Consider the following 15,099-nt stretch of genomic DNA (forward strand, 5'->3'; position numbering starts at 1 on the left):
GCTTTACGGGAGTAGCTCCTTTAAGCGAAATCTCGGGAGTCTTTTGAGTACATATGTTCTTAGTTTTTAATGGGGTTTGTTATCCGAGTAGAACTGATGTAAATATGAGATGAAAAAGTCATCTGGGTGATTTCATCCTACTACTATGGTGTTTTAACTTAAACCCCTTTCTCTGTTTAGCCACTCAAACAATAGCACATTATCTAGTGGGAATTAGATTTCAATAGAAATTGCAAAAGTGAACCAGTACTGGAGTTTTGATGCTGCTGTGGTTCCTAAAGAGTGGTTTAATAGAAGGGAAACATGAAATGCATCAATGCAAAATATAAAATTACTACTTAATTGTCCTGCTGCCTACGCTATTTATATGCAGGTTTGCAATCAAGTATACAACTTAAAGGTACATGTAATTCATCCTAAAAATTGCTGAGCTATTTCTGGTTTTGTTTCTTGCCCTGTAATCTCATAGAAAATCAGGGTGAATGTGCAGTTTCTGGGAAAGTTCAGGGACAGTATACCTAAATTGTGCCCAGTTTTGAGAAAGTAGTAAGCCATATGTCTTAATATGCCTTCCATCCTTCCGAGGTAGGTAAAATGAGGACCCAGATTGTTGGGGGCAATAAGCTGACTTTGTAATAATGCCGCTGGGGGGGGGGAAAGCCCTAATAAGCAGGCATATACATAGAATGAAGGCTATTGCTAAGCTTGTAAGCCGCCCTGAGTCTTCGGAGAAGGGCGGGATATAAATGGGATTAAAATAAAAAATAAAAATAATATTTCAATTTATTTAGGGTAGATTTTTCCCTAAAAGATGCTTTCCTATATAAATTTCTCTCCCATATAAATTAATACAGGAATGCATTTTTTCTGCAGTGTATAAATATATGTTGGGCAGTATAAAACCTTGCTCTAAATTTTTTGCAACTTCAAATTCTTTGGAAAAAGGACTGTAAATTGACAGCCTCTTCCTACCTCTCTTCCTGCAGGGCTTCAACTTCAGAGACTACTTTCCTCTCTCTGTTTATTAGTGGACCAGATAAAAGCCCCTGGAAAACCTAAAAGCTCTCACTTTCCATATCAGAGGGTAGTTTGGTTAAAGGAACCGTGTTGTGAATTTTTCATGACATATATGATATGGACTTAATAATTAACTGCATTTTATTTTGAAATAAAGGGTTGTGTATTTGATTTCTACAGTGCCCATCTCAACAAGTGATCTTGATTAATCTTCCTGATTAGTTTTGAACAGTGCTTTTTTTGTAAAAGAAAAAGGTGCCGGAACTCACACATGTCATACAACCTGCCTTGCCTACCCTACAAGGTTCCATCCAAAAAAGGTGCCGGAACTCTGTTCTGAGCGTTCTATGAGGAAAAAAGCCCTAGTTTTGAACATGTTCATTCTGGCATAATAAAACTTTTCTGTAGAGGATAATTAAAGCACCAGGTGTCAGTGGCACTGTTATTACATTCTATGAGTGATGCAACTAGTGATTTGAAGGTCTGTTACATTCTGTTGCCATTTTAATAATTGCTTTTATATGAGAAAAAAACAGCCAAGTTAAATATCCTTATTTTACATTTCAGTTTACATTAATATTGAAAGCAATTTGCCGATCTGATAATATTACATTCTTCTTGGAAGATAGGGAGTCAGTTAAGCTGGATTTATATAGATTCACCTATTAATATTAAGGTAAATGTTAACGCAAAGCAGGTACTGAATGGGCAATGGATCTGAGAAAAATGGTTTAGTTCATATGCTTTTGATTAAATGTGCTTTTATAAGTGCTAGCAAACTAACCCTTTACGATGTTGCATTTATCAGTTCTATCTCCTAGACCTAGAGTTTCCTATGAATTTGGAAAATTATAGGATCCCTGCATCTGGTCATGCTAGTTTAGGGAAGCCTGGATAAAAAATCACAGGGTAAATGTTTAAATTATATAACGTTTGGAAATTGTCCCAAGATAACTTGACCTGCTTCTGTCCATGTAATGTCCTACTTAAAAGGTGTTTTAGACACAACAGACAGCTAGATAAAGCTTAACATTTATAACTGAAGGAAACACCATTATGACCTATTCTTTGCTTTGCTTTTATCTAACAATTTTTATTTTCATATTGCATTTAGACAGAGCATCATGGACATTCTTCTGTTTTGATACTAATGACAAGCTAAGAACTAAAGCTTCATTTGTCAATCCTTAACATTAATTCTTTTAGGCAGGATAGAAGAAAATTGTAGTGGAAATGAAGCTTTCTTTGTACAAACGTAGAAGATGCGGTTTGATCTGAATTGCTCTTGTTGCTGTTTGATCTGATGTTTCCTTCCAGAATTTGATCTGATTGCATAACTAAGTTAGGGTCTAGAGCTCTGTGGCATTTCATACCAAAGTAATTTTCATGATTTTCTATATCTTACATGGCCTTTGAATTAATGTTGGAGAAAGCAACATGGCAATATAGTAAAGAGTTACCACAATAGTTTGGACCATTTGAATAGGACATCTTTTCTGAAATGATTGTTCTTACCATGTCCCTTTGTCTCAGGAACCACCTTGAATTTTTGGTTTGACTTACATATTTTCTTACAAGATGCATAGATAAAAAATGCAGAACTGAGTCTGAAATGACTATGACTTGCCAATGTCATTTACTTTTTAAAAAACCCATTTCCTAGATTTGTGACCAAGATGGGGCAGAAACTTTAATCTGTTCATAAATACTTGGAAATCAGAACGGCAGATCTGAAAAGGAGTTTTTGTCTTAATTTTCTTTATGCAAAATTTACCTTCAGTTTAGCTTTTGAACCCCAAATTCAGTTTCCACAAGATGCAGCCAGAATAGGAGAGAGCTTTTTTTGTCCATACCAACTACTAGGTAGTTATAAAAGGCATTAGCTACATGTAAGCAGGAGTGTCATTCTCCTGATCCTATTATCTTCTGTGTTTAGTGATCTGAGATCCTTTCAGTGAAATTTCAGCACTTTTTCAAGTAAAGGAAAATAAAATTTAAAAGGTCAGGAGTTGAGATTGTGAAAGAAGTTATTTCAAATATGCCAATACAATTCACTTAAAGATAACTAGAGCCTTTGTTGAGCATTAGTGCCACAGCTTTCTCTAATAATGGACATTGATTCATGGTTTGTTCAGAGTTTTTTTTTAAACTTGATCAAGCTTGTTTTGCCAAGAAAAATCACACACGTCTTAAATATATCTTAATGCCTTGTAAGGTCGTGATTATGTGGAGCAAATGTATTCCAGTGTCTCTGCTAATCCAATCTTTATAAACAAGTCGGTTAAAAGATTGAAGGTTATTATACACTTACAGCATTTCACAGATTTTAGATCAGCTTAATCACACATGAGCACTGGAATTTGATGGATCAGACATTTCTTTTCTCTGCTCATAGTGAATATATAGAATTTACTTCCTTGAGGTATAATGACTTTAGTAAAGGACTAAACCAATTCATGGCGGATTTAGAAGGCTGGAATCAGTGTTCTACAAAAGGATTTCTGATCATGCAAGAGAATCTCTCCCTTTCCCCTTAAAAAAAAAAACCTCTGCTCAAGAGAATTCTCCAAGCTACCAGCAGAGATTTTGGAGAAGTTGGCAGATGGACGCCATTGGTTATAATAGCTGTCAATTGTGATTATCTCCAGGGTCAGCCAGCATGCTTCCAAATACCAGGTGCCAGAGAATGAGCGTGGAAGAAGATTGTGGGTAGAATTTCCTATTTGGAACGGAGGGTTGGACTGTTCTTGTTTGCAAACTAGCGATAATGATAGCATTATATGACTCCTTTTTAAATGTTAATGAATCGTCGATCTGCAGTAAGAGAAAAGTTAGAGTGACAAATATTTGCCATATGCTTTTATGATATATAGGCTTATGCATAAGAACAGATGGGGGGGAAAAGCTCTTTTGATACCTTCAGGAAGTATGCCTACACAACAGTAAAAATTAAAATTAACAATATAGGATAAAATCAGTTCCCCTAGTTCAGACATGTCAAACTCGCGACATCACGTGATGTCGTGCAACGTATTGGGACAGTTTTGCTATTGCCAGCAATGGGGTGGGCGCAGCTTCTGCGGGACTGGCCCGCGGGCCGGCAGCTTGACCCCCCTGCCCTAGCTGTATTTTTTTTAAAACACACAGCTACTTTAATATGTAGATGGCTGTTTTGATATTTGTCGTTGCATTGGTTTACAATTCCTGAATAGGGGAAGAATAGAATTATTGCTTTGAGCTTTTGAGTTGTAAGAGTTACATAGGGTGATGCTTCTGTTCTGAAACATTGAATGTTCCACCAAAATCTTTGCTGAAGATTTAAATACCGGTAGTTTAGTTATGTATCATACTCAACAAAGACATACAAGGAAATTGTATGGGAGGGATTATGGAGCCTTCCCCACTGGAGTTTTCTAGATTTGGACTAGAAACTATCATTAGCTATGTTGTCTTGGAAGTAATAATAATAAGTTGGAAGGGACCTTGGAGGTCATCTAGTCCAAACCCCCTGCTCAGGCAGGAAACCCTATACCATTTCAGACAAATGGCTGTCCAGTCTCTTCTTAAAAACTTTCAGTCTTATAAATTATCCAAGACCAGGTGGAGGACACCTGTTGTATCACTAAGGTCCTTGATGTGCTAACTGTAGGAAGCTCTGCCCATAAATACTGTGTACTTTAGTAGTCTGATTACTTACATATTTTTTAAAAATGTAAAAAGAATTCCAATGTTTTGCCTTGTCTAAAACGCTAGGGCTTCATTCCTTCAAACCTATTGCCTAACCTTTCATTCTTAAGTGAAAAAGATATACAGATGCACAGAAAATATTTAGGCATCCTTGGTCAAATTGTATGTTTCAGTGAGGCTTGACATAAATGTACATAATGCAAAGTTAAGCATAATATTCAAATCTGAATGTATATTATGTTTCAAATATTCAAATAATAATATTCAAATATTCAAATAATATTCAAATCTGAATGTATATTATATTTCAAGATAAGAAAATCAGGAATACTCTCCTGTGTATATATTCTTTTGGCAAAAATAACAGCAGCATTTTCTATAGCTACCTATGAGATTCCTAATGCTGGTTTTGGAATGTTTCTTCACCTTTGCTTGCAGTCTTTAGTTTTAAATTAAATTATTGGAAGTTCTCAAACAGGCAGCACATGCAAGGACTCTTAAGGGTGACCTTATTCCATTGTAGCATCTCTGCATTTTAATAAACTTACCACTTATTTCTTATTGTTCTACTGTAGGCAATCCTTCCAAGGTAGGTAAAATGAGGACCCAGATTGTTGGGGGCAATTAAGCTGACTTTGTAATAATGCCGCTTGGGGGGGGGGGGTGTATGAAAGCCCTAATAAGCAGGCATATACATAGAATGAAGGCTACTGCTAAGCTTGTAAGCCGCCCTGAGTCTTCGGAGAAGGGCGGGATATAAATGGAATTTAAAAAAAAATAGTGCTTCACATACAAATCAGTCCCATGTTGGATACAACATGATGCTTTAGTTGTGAGCTGGCTTTGAAAGTTTCTTCACGCAGTTTTAATCGAATTTGCAGCTTTTTGGTTAACAGAATATTGAAGGCAGTAAGATCTCCTTCCATTATTTATTTAGGTAATGATAAATTACACTTTTTCATCTATGGGGTAGCCTATACTAATACTGTGATTGCTAGGTTCACACTTCATTTATATGAGATTCATTGACTTAACCTAACTGCCTAATAAATAAAAATCCATTGGTGAGATTCACACAGTAAGCTACCTAAATTTCGGCTAGCTAGTTGTAACTCAGTGTTTTGGGCAAATGCAACCAATATTTTCCCCCTGTCCCCAATACCAGGCTATGTTAATCACATGACATCAATTCTGACATTTCATTTCAGCTAGGTTGAAACCCCCTTGATAGATTCCTACAATTTTATTGAGCTTAACTGCATGTCCTTGGATAGTTGTGGTTAAGGATTGTGTTAGCTTTCCTGAAAGTTGTTTTGTCTACAGTGTCGTAGATAACTAAATTGTGTAATTGTTCTTTAAAATGCATGATTGAGAATTCAGTGAACTCTTGGCAGAATCATTGAAGAGCAGACCTAATGCAGCTGAATAGTACTGTAGTTTTTATGGGGCTCCAGGGCTCAGCTAAAAAGGTCCTACTCCATTTCTTTTGCTCTTTGTGAAAATGTGTACTTCACTGGGCACTTTATTGCCTCCTTGAAACATCATCTGTTTTTCATTCAAGGCCTGGATTTTCAAGTAGCATTTTCCATATGTTCTTTATAAACACCCTACTCCCCAGCTATGAAACAAATAACAGATTTCCTATTGCTCTGCCTGGTCTATTGGGCTGAAGAAAATAGTATAAAATTCTACCTATGCCTAATTTTGTTTAAAAAATTCTGGAGTCACACAATTATAACCTGGGGAACCATGCAAGTTTTAAGAGTTTGCAGTAGTGTGCTCTGAATGTCATTTCTAGTGGCTTTGAGCCTTGGAAACCAGTCTTTGATGTGTTTCTTAAGGCAGTGGCATCAAGAGGCTTCTGTTTGATGTCTTGGCTTGTAGCCTGCTCTATTCGGCAAGTTATTGTCTTGTATGTAAACTAGTGGGGAGTTTTCTGAAGCTTTGAGAACTTAGTGAAAAAATGCATAAATAACGTATTTGTTTCTGTGGGAAGATGCTGCGTTCTTGGTTTAAGGGCAAGAGGGTAATAAGTTGAAGTTTGCTGCAGTCAGGGTGCAGTTGCATTTGGCTGGGTGAAGTTTGCCTCTTTTAATACAGATTTTTAGCTGCTTTTAGAGGGAAAGGGCTATCACCCACAACAAAAGCATTTATGACTTCTAATTCCAATTACATTGTTTAATTGTAACTCTGGTATTACTTCCAGCTAGGCTGAAAATAAAATTATTTAGTAGATTCCACAGAAGGCTGCATTTAAAACAATTTCAGAAACTTCAGATGCTCTTGGATCTCAGGTACAGGTAGTCCTTGACTTACAACCACATTACATTCCAAGGCAGTTGTTCAGTGAGTTTTGCCCCATTTTTCAACCTCTTTTGTCACAGATGTCAAGTGGATCGCTGCAGTTGCTAAGTTTAATCATGTGATCATTAAACAAATCCGGCTTTCCCCATTGACTTGGCTTGTTGGAAGCCAGCTAGGAAAGTGTAAAGTACGGCCCTGGGACAATGCACCTTCATAAATACACGCTTGTTGCCAAATGCCCAAATTGAGGGATGCTGCAGTGGTCGGAAGTGTGGAAAGCCATCATAAGTGACTTTTTTTAGTGTTGTTGTAACTTCAGCTGGTCACAGAATGAATGCTTGGAAGCCGAGGACTGCCTGTACTGCAGCCTATTCCACATGAAGCTGCCCTAAGGGACCCCTTGGAAACTTCAGTTGGTACAAAAGACAGTGGCTCATTTGTTAACTGGCAAAATGTGGCATGATCTTGCATTTGTTGCCAGCTGGGTACAATTCTGGTCATAGTTAAAGTTCTGTTTTTAATCTATAAAGCAGGGGTCCCCAACCCCCAGTCCGTGGACCAGTACCGGGCCACAGCATGCCAGCAACCGGTCCACACAAACAAGCAAAGCCCCATCCGCGGGATGTAGGCAGCACCCAAAACGACGCCCCCTTGGGTCCGCGGAAAAACCTCTTTCCACGGAACCAGTCCCTGTTGCCCAAATGTTTGGGGACCTCCGCTATAAAGGACTGTATGTCATGGTGTCCAGGTACTTTCAGCACTTCCTCTTTAATCTAGAACTAATCATCCAATATGAATATCCCAGAAAAAAATAATCACTTGTGATACAGCATTTTCGTAAAGGAGATGTCTCTTATCATAGCTCCCCATGGAGTAGCCTTCTCTTGCAAACTGGGCTTGCTCTGACATTCCTGGCCTTGCAGAAACACGATACAATGGCGATTTTTTTTAAAAAAAAATTACTACAGAACACTAATTCCTTTGATTCAGATTGTTCATATTGTAGATCTTTCTTATGCTTTTTGTGTATTACTGAGAGTTTGATGGGTTTTACAGGTTAAAAATCTAATAAAGTACAGCTTGGGCAACTGTCTTATATTAACATATGCTCATTTCAAAATATTTGCATATTTAGCATTATAGTTAAAAATGTTGCTTAGTATTAGCTAAATGGCTTGTGTCCTAAGGTTCTACCATTTATATTCTGAGATTTGATAGAGAGGCCATTTGCATTTTTAAATGCAAAGATCATTTATTACCTGGGATATACGAATTTTTTTACTGTTCAGAGTGGCATTTTATTATTTGATTATTTGGGTTTTTTTTTAAAAAAATATGTTAGCAGTCTTGATTACTAAAGGTAGGATATAAATTATTCCAAGAAACCTTTTCATTGGTCCTAGATTTCTGGAAAATAGATTTTCTATAGGATTTTTTTTTACAAGTTAACAGGCATGTTCCTTTTTTGACAGCTTATGAGAAACTCCCAGCACAGTGAGTTATGTGTACTAATAAAGACCTCGGATTTATTGCTTTCTAGTGGCTTACAAATCATTTTTTTAGCTTCCATGTTAAAATTAATGGAGCAAGAGTTAAGAGGAGATCTCTAAAAATCTTTTATAATTTCATGTTTACTTTTCAAAATCAAAAACCTGTTTGTCATGCAGCAATGAAAACCCAGTTACATTGCCAAAAGACGAGCTTATTTTATGATTCCTAATGTTGGTTGTCTTAGAACAGGGGTCTCCAAATCTGGCAACTTTAAGACTTATGGCTGAGGAATTCTGGAAGTTGAAATCCACAAGTCTTAAAGTTGTCAAGTTTATAGGCCCCTGCTCTAGAATTAGCAGCATAAGAGCTGAATTGGGGTACACTGGTTTGCATGCTGTGTGTTACTTCTGAGACAAGTTAGTGTAAGGTTTGTGTCTCTTGAAATATGTTTTTATTGATTGCATTATACGCTGAATTCCATAACCATTGATGTAATTGCTAACATTTGGGGGCTAAATTGTTCCTGAAAGACAGTAGCCTTCATCTAACCCTTTAGGGCAGACATGTCAAACTCGCTATGTCACGTGACATTGCGCAACGTATCGGGACGGTTTTGCCATTGCCGGCAATGGGGTTGGCACGGCTTCCGGATGACGCGTCCAGCCCATGGGCCAGCAGTTTAACACCCCTGCTTTAGGGCATATTTATAAATTGTTTAAATCCTCTCTATGTTGTCTAACCAGTCTTAGCCATTGCATAATAAAAGCTGCCAAAAAATATATTCTGTTTAACTTGATGTGAAGTTTTTACTGAAGTTGATTTTTGGACAAGTCATTATATTTGCTAAAAGAGATTTTGAGCAGTAATGATGAAAGTGACTCCCTAGGACACGGGTAGGCAACCTCGGCTCTTTTATGACTCATGGACTTCCACTCCCAGAATTCCTCAGTCAGCTGACTGAGGAATTCTAGGAGTTGAAGTCCATGAGTCATAAAAGAGCCGAGGTTGCCTACCCCTGCCCTAGGAGAATAGTAAACCATCTGGAGCAGAGTATATTTATTGTGTTGTCTTTTAATATAAAATAGTCTTCTTTCAAATGGAAACACTGCACAATACAAAAATACAAACCTAAAACTGTTGGAAATTCTACCTGAAAGTTTCCAATTTTAGATAAAGACATATTAAGAAAAAGGAAAACGGGGATCAAGAAAGACAGTGGACACGGGGACACCAGCACTTGCGTGTTTAAATGGAAATAGACGCCTACTAGCTAATAAAATACTTTATAAGGTGAGACGATACAATTAATAATTATGTAGGGCTTATAGAATTTTTCATCTTTTTAGCCATTCGTTGTAAACTGAATAGTGAATGAAGTTCAAACATAGCTTTCTTGATATGAATCGATTAAATGTATTTTTACATAAAGATTTGTCCTTTGCTAAAAAAGAAGGTGTGAATACATTCTGAATTCACCACAAAACAATACGTGCGATAATCAAGACGGCTACCTTTTCTGTTGGAACAAAGCATGAAGTAGCTCAGAGGGTTTCCATCTTCAACCCAAATCTCTTGGAAAACATACACTTTTTTTTTCAAGTTCAGAACGCTTGAAAAGACCAGTTCCACGAGCAAAATGGCACATTTCGGGTTTGCTTTCTTTGACTGGAAAACTTGAAACGCTGCCACTCAGACAGTCAACTTTTGTTCTGAAGTTGGAATGCAGAAATTTGTTCTGAGCTTGACATGCTTGTACATCTCAGTCCTTAGCAGAGCTTTTGGGGGAGGGAAGTGCATTCACAAAGATTAATCTGGCAAGCAAGAATGTTCATTAGCAGATGGATTAGTTGCTAGGGATGCAATCCTGGCCAAGTTCTTCCAAACTAGTTCTTTGAGGGAACATAGGAATGTTTATATTGCCTTCATTAGGTTGCTAATTTTAATTTTTGTCTTGCTATTATACTTGGCATTGTGGGGCCATTTGACGTTTATTTAAATTTTTGTTTACTGCTGAGAGTTACATGCTCAGCAGTAAACGAAAATTAAAATAAACATAAACAGTCCAGAAATCTAATAAACAGGTATCCAGATTAACTGCGGATGACATTGTGGCTTATAATTGCTAACTGAGTGACCACATTCAGATGCTTTTCTTAATGATGAAAACAATTTAGTCTTGAGTTTATTTTGAGAAACACTAAAATTGGAGAATAGGTAACCCAACCTTCCTGATGGTGAGCTCTATTTACATTTTGCTTCTACTACAGCCCTCTTGCCCAAAAGCTTGCTTCTGAAATGATGGGAAATTTTGCATTGGCATGGAATATAATAGGAAATATGTAACAGGAAGGCTAACTTGACATAAATCTAAGGATCTTTTTTTGGGACTAGAAGTGAAGTGGCAATTTTGGCTCAAAACTACTGTGTTTTTTCTGAAAAGACATGGATGTTTTTCTTTGCAACTGATTTATTACTGCACTGAACACATGTGTTTCGGATGTGTTCAGTATGGTATTTAGAACTGATGTCCTAATCAAAGCAAAGTGTGTTTGGAAATCTGTTAAATCTGTCTGTGTTCTGAGCTTCTGATCTGACAAACGCTATTTACTTCATTATTGCTTCCATATCAGCTTAAGTTATAGTAAAATATTTTATGGCTGAATGTTTCTTACTACAGCTTTTAATAGAGAGTGTAAACTTCTCTACAGAAAAAAATAAAGCTTCTGGAGTATAGAATTCAGAGCTTGGTGTAAAGGAAAATTATATGCCTTTGAGAATTTGCAGACTGGCAGTTCTTTCAGAACACTAGAAATGAAAGGAGGTTGCAGTAGCTTTTCTCCTTGTTAGTCCTTCATTTCAGTAGTGTCATATCATTGTGAGTAAGATCCTCTTTCTCATTGCTAAGAATTAGAAAACCTTGACAGTCACACCAAGGTCACCCAGGACTTTTTGCTGAGTGATGAGAATCTAGCTTCTGCTTACTGCCTTAAGCGATTGCCTAAATTTTGGCTGAGGCTAATGTTCTTCAGAAGTGCTGCACAAATTCCAAGAATAATTTCTAAGACTGTGAATTGGAAAGCCCCATCAAGTAATACCAGGATTGGGCCCTGGTTAGTACTTTGATGTGAGAACTCCAGGAAATATACCAGGGCCATAGCCTAGACTGGAACTCCCCACCCCACATACTCATGCATATATGTGTATGAGAAGGAGGCAGTGGCAAAATATTCCAAATTGTTGCAAGAACACTACACATATTTCCATGAAGCCATAAGAAATCAAGTGCAACTCACACCTTGACGTTGTTAAACTTGATTGTGATTTCTGTGGTGTTCTTTGAAGTTTCAAAAAGAAACATTTGAACATCGTAAAGGTTCAGCTAAAACACGGGTGTCAAGCTCGCCGCGTCACATGACGTGTTGTGACATATCACAACTTATTTTTGCATTGACAGAGCAACGGGGTGGGTGCGGCCTCCGTATGATGCAACTGGCCTGTGGGCCGGCAGTTCGACACCGCTGAGCTAAAAGAAAGGCTTAAGTGACATTACAGGAAAAACTGGTTTTTTACAAAAGATACAATAAATCTCATACTTGTAAAACTGAGACATCTAGAAATTATTATTAATATAGCAACTTTCTATTTCACTTAGTTTTACTAAAAAGGTGGTGTATATATTTCAAGAATTCATGGTTTCCCCCCCCCCCAGAATTAGAATAGCAAGTTCATAAGGATTTTTTTTTAAAAAAAAGCATTTAAAATTGGGCATTTCGTATTAAATAGACAATACTGTTTTTAAACATCATTAAATCCAGTAGAAGACAGAGTACAATTTAAAGCGGTGGTGGCACAGTGGTTAGAATGCAGTATTGCAGGCTAATTCTACTGACTACTAGCAGTTCAATTCTCATAGGCTCAAGGTTTACTCAGCCTTCCATCCTTCTGAAGTCGGTAAAATAAGGACCAGATTGTTGGAGGCAACATGCTGACTCTGTAAACCACTTAGACAGGGCTGTAAAGCACTGTGAAGCAGTATATAAGAGCCATTGCTATCCAATTTAAAATCAACAGTAACTGTGATAGATGAAAGGATTGGTCAGAAAGAGATGGTGTAGAATATGTTGCTTTGGGCCAGTAGTCTTCAAATTTGAGATACTTGAGAAATCCTTTGCTGTATGAAAAATCGGTGTAGAATCCATTAATGAATATGTTTTGTGTAATACGTGTTATTTGAACAAAATGTTACAGTTAATATTGCAAAACTATATAACATGCTATATGAATAGAACCTCTCGTGTTAAACACAGGGAGATTTTCATGGAGTTCTCATGGTTTCAGGGGCATGGTTTGAATACCACAACTTTGGGCCTATTGACAAGGTTCCAAATTCTGCTTTACATGGATGAGAGAAATTACCATTAATGAAGGTTGAAGCAGCTTAGGTGGGAAATACTGATAGTATCTTCCACTCTCTGTGACAAGTCTACATGAAGTTTGAGTAACTAGTCTCTAGACATTCCATTATAGGGGCTTCATAAATAAATAACCAGCTCTGGCTAGCAAGTACAGGGGAATTGGGCACAAGATATTTACCCAGTCTGTTGATTTTCCTCTGCGCTAAAAATAGTCCTCATTTAACTCATTTAGCAACCATTCAAGCTCAACGAGAGAGACCAGTCCATATAGTTGTGGCCATCAGTGTCCCTGTTCCTGGATACATGATGATGATTCATGTGCTTGATAACCAGCTCACAATTATATCATTGCACCATTACATGGTTGCTATTTGCAACCTTCACTGTCAGCTTCTAACAAGCAAAAGCAGTGGGGAAACCAGCAGGAAGTCATGACAGATGAGTGTGGACACTAACCATGTGTGATTCGGCTTGGCTAATGATGGCAACTGGGACTGCCTGCCTCCGTAAGTTGGCACAGTCATGTGACATTGCACTTTACAACCCTGTTGCTTAGCAATGGATTTCTCAGGCCCAATTACTGTCAGTAAGCAAAGACTACCAGTATATATCTACACTTTTGTTGAAGAAGGCTATGTATTCCATCAAAGAATGAAAGTCCATTGGGATTTCTTATTTTGGGATCCTTGTTTTGCTTGAATGAGGCTCCAACTTTGATCCTTGGCATACTTTTAATAATATAAATCAAGATAGGGAAAACCTCACTCTCCCAACATTGCTGAGTGTCTGTCACTCCCCTATGTGTGCCTAATGCTAGAAGCATTTTAATTCAGACGCACCTGTATTGCTATCTCAACTTTAGATGTGCTAGGAGAGTATTGAGTAGCTTCATTGGCTTTTTGCTACACTGAGTTTGTAAGGTCCTCTGTTTTATTTGTTAACTTTTATTCTGCCTTTGGTCTTCATGTATATCATTTAATATCTGAGTGAGACTGATTAAGATGCTGGACCAGGCCAGCTATTAAATGCTTGTGTTAGAAGCTTGGTAAGGTTTTCCTACGTGCACTTCTGCAATCTTTTGATGGATTGTAAAAGGCTACTGAGAAAAATTGGTTGTGCTTGGTGAATTGATAAAGGTGTAGATTTTAAAGGTAAATTAAACACTGCTTTTATAGAGTACATTGAATGGGAATGAATGAAGCATAATACCGTAATAGCATCTTTTCTAGTTACGTTAGGAATTGTTCAGTTTCATTGGCACCTATGTTTTTTAAATAATATCTTCCAGACCAGTTAAAGGCCTCATGAGAAAATTGCTGCTTCCTTTAAACATAACATCAGTTATAATTGATTCATAAATATTTACTTTGTACAGTGTATCAGTAATATTAAATGTTCTGTGCCTCTTTTTGGAGGGGTGCACTGGAGATCCATGTAATTTTCTTGGCAACTTTTTTTGGGAAGTGGTTTGCCACTTCCTTCTTCCTAGGGCTCAGAGGAAGCAACTGGCTCAAGTCACGCCTAAATTTATGGCCTCCTGGTTTTTACGTCAGGTGGCTTTGAATGCTCTAACAAACTGGCAGGACAAAATGTAAATGTATTTAACCATGTATTTGGCAAAATTGTCCCTCTGTTGAAAAGAAATATTATTTTTCCCCTCTTCTTGCAGCATAAGCAGTACCATAATGGATGTAGACAGCACAATTTCCAGTGGACGTTCAACTCCAGTCATGATGAATGGACAGGGAGTGACTACGTCATCTGCAAAAAGTATTGCTTATAACTGCTGCTGGGACCAGTGCCATTCTTGCTTCAACTCCAGTCCAGATCTGGCAGATCACATTCGGTCTATACACGTAGATGGTCAGCGAGGAGGGGTTGGTGTTTTTTTTTAAATTTGTCCTTTCAATAATATCTGTGTGTTTAGATCAAGGATTAAGTATGTTTTATGGGGAAAAGATATGCTCTTATAGTGTGCATTTTTAAAACTAATTTAAACTTGTTAAAACCAAGGTATTTCAAGAATGGGAACTAACAATAGACTGGAAATACAAATTATAAGGAATACTGAATGATGGGACGATGATAACCCCGTGTATGAAAGAATGCATTGTACTCTAGATGTTTACTATCATAGGCAAAAGTGAGCTGAAGAGGAAGAAGAGGTGAATAACGGGTGGAACAG

At 37.4% G+C, this 15,099-nt stretch overlaps 1 protein-coding gene across 4 annotated transcripts in view; it reads left to right on the forward strand.

The window, feature by feature from the left end:
- AEBP2 (AE binding protein 2) overlaps window positions 1–15,099 on the forward strand; it is a 48,291-nt gene that overhangs the window by 1,334 nt on the left and 31,858 nt on the right. For all 4 annotated transcript variants that reach the window (XM_081331235.1, XM_081331236.1, XM_081331237.1 and 1 more), the window contains exon 2: window positions 14,584–14,791. In XM_081331235.1, coding sequence (XP_081187361.1) covers window positions 14,584–14,791 — 208 coding nt within the window. The remainder of the gene's footprint in view (window positions 1–14,583; window positions 14,792–15,099) is intronic.

Source organism: Vipera berus (assembly GCF_964194415.1).
Source record: "Vipera berus genome assembly, chromosome: 6".
In the NCBI taxonomy this organism is placed as follows: domain Eukaryota; kingdom Metazoa; phylum Chordata; class Lepidosauria; order Squamata; family Viperidae; genus Vipera; species Vipera berus.